The 1,483-nt window shown below is 52.4% G+C and overlaps 1 protein-coding gene across 1 annotated transcript; it reads left to right on the top strand.

Annotated features, from left to right (window-relative positions):
• The first annotated feature begins 457 nt into the window (after positions 1-457).
• LOC139248136 (histone H1-like) lies at positions 458-1,162 on the top strand. The gene has a single exon (XM_070871884.1). It carries the CDS (start codon positions 458-460, stop codon positions 1,160-1,162), a length of 705 nt encoding a protein of 234 aa, XP_070727985.1.
• The last annotated feature ends 321 nt before the right edge of the window (positions 1,163-1,483 follow it).

Here is a 1,483-nt window from a genome sequence, read left to right on the forward strand (position 1 = left end):
TGTGTAAAATTCAAAGATTTCCCCGTCACAGGATCGCCCTGCTGCCCTGCTCAGGCCTGAAGTGGGACTGAATCAGAAAGTTTGATTTGGTTTCAAATTTCAGTCAAAAAACAGAGAAAATATCCGCGATCGGCTGAGAGAGCGCGACCAGTGCAGCAATGAAACGGGTTTAAATCGAAATTGCTGCCTTCAATTCGGATGGAACTTTCTCGGCAGCAAACATTCCAGTCTTCGGGACAGAAAGAGGCCAGTCTGGGAATGTGGAGGAACCGAGTTGAATTGGAATCGGAGAGTTAGTGAGGAGAGAGAAACACAGAGAGGCTGGAGGGGCCGGGAGCTGACAGCAGGATGTCTCCTCCCCGTCCGCTCGCTGCCTTTAAGTTGCTCTGTGTCGCCGCCTCTCGTTTCATTTCTGACCCAGCTCTGACTGTTAGAGAGATTTTCCAGAGTCCCGGACATGACTGATACTGCAGCCGCCGAAACGGCTCCTCCTGCCGCCGTCGCTCAAACCAAGGCTCCCAGCAAGAAGAAGAAGGCGGCTCCCCGCTCCGGGCCAGCCGGTCCCAAGTTGGGCGACCAGATCCTCAAGGTTGTGGCTGATGGCAAGGATCGCAGGGGAACGTCCTTGGCCGCGATAAAGAAGGCTCTGGCGGCCAAAGGCGTCGATGTGGAGAAGCGCGGCTTCCAGATTAGGTCCAGTATCAAGAAGAATGTGATGAATGGTTCCCTGAAGCAGATCAAGGGCACGGGCGCCTCGGGCTCATTCAAAGTCGCTAATACAGATCCCCAGGGGAAAGTGGGAAAGAAGGTGAAGAAGCCAGCAGCCAAGAAATCTCCAGCAAAGAAAGCAGCAGCCAAGAAATCTCCAGTAAAGAAAGCAGCAGCCAAGAAATCTCCAGTAAAGAAAGCAACAGCCAAGAAATCTCCAGCAAAGAAAGCAGCAGCCAAGAAATCTCCAGTAAAGAAAGCAACAGCCAAGAAAACGAGCACCAAAAAGGCGCTAACGGCAAAAAAGACAGCGAAAGGGCCGGCTGGGAAGAAGGCGGCGGTGAAGAAGCCCAAGAGCCTCAAGAAAGTGAAGGCGGCCAAAAAGGTGGAGAACCCGAGGGTCAAGGCCACGTCCAAATCAGCAAAGGCCAAGAAAGCAGCACCCAAAAAGTAAATAAAAAGGCAACTTCTAAACATTTAAACCCAAAGGCTCTTCTCAGAGCCACCCACGCCTCTCAGAAAAGAGCTGATCCCGGAATCAAATAATCCCTGTCCCGGGCTCAGATTCCAGATAGAAATAATTGAAAATGACCTCAGGATCCCTAGTGACTCGTTGGCATTGGCTGCACCCCATCGCGCCCCCAGTGCCTGCACCCACCCCTCCCCCAGTGCCTACAATAAAACACAGAATGGGATGTCCGGCCCGGGCCTCACTGTAACTGGGGTTTGAGTCCGGCTCCAGTCTCAGTTCCTGGTCATTTTCATTTCACAGATT

This window comes from Pristiophorus japonicus, unplaced genomic scaffold (assembly GCF_044704955.1).
Source record: "Pristiophorus japonicus isolate sPriJap1 unplaced genomic scaffold, sPriJap1.hap1 HAP1_SCAFFOLD_29, whole genome shotgun sequence".
Lineage (NCBI taxonomy): Eukaryota > Metazoa > Chordata > Chondrichthyes > Pristiophoridae > Pristiophorus > Pristiophorus japonicus.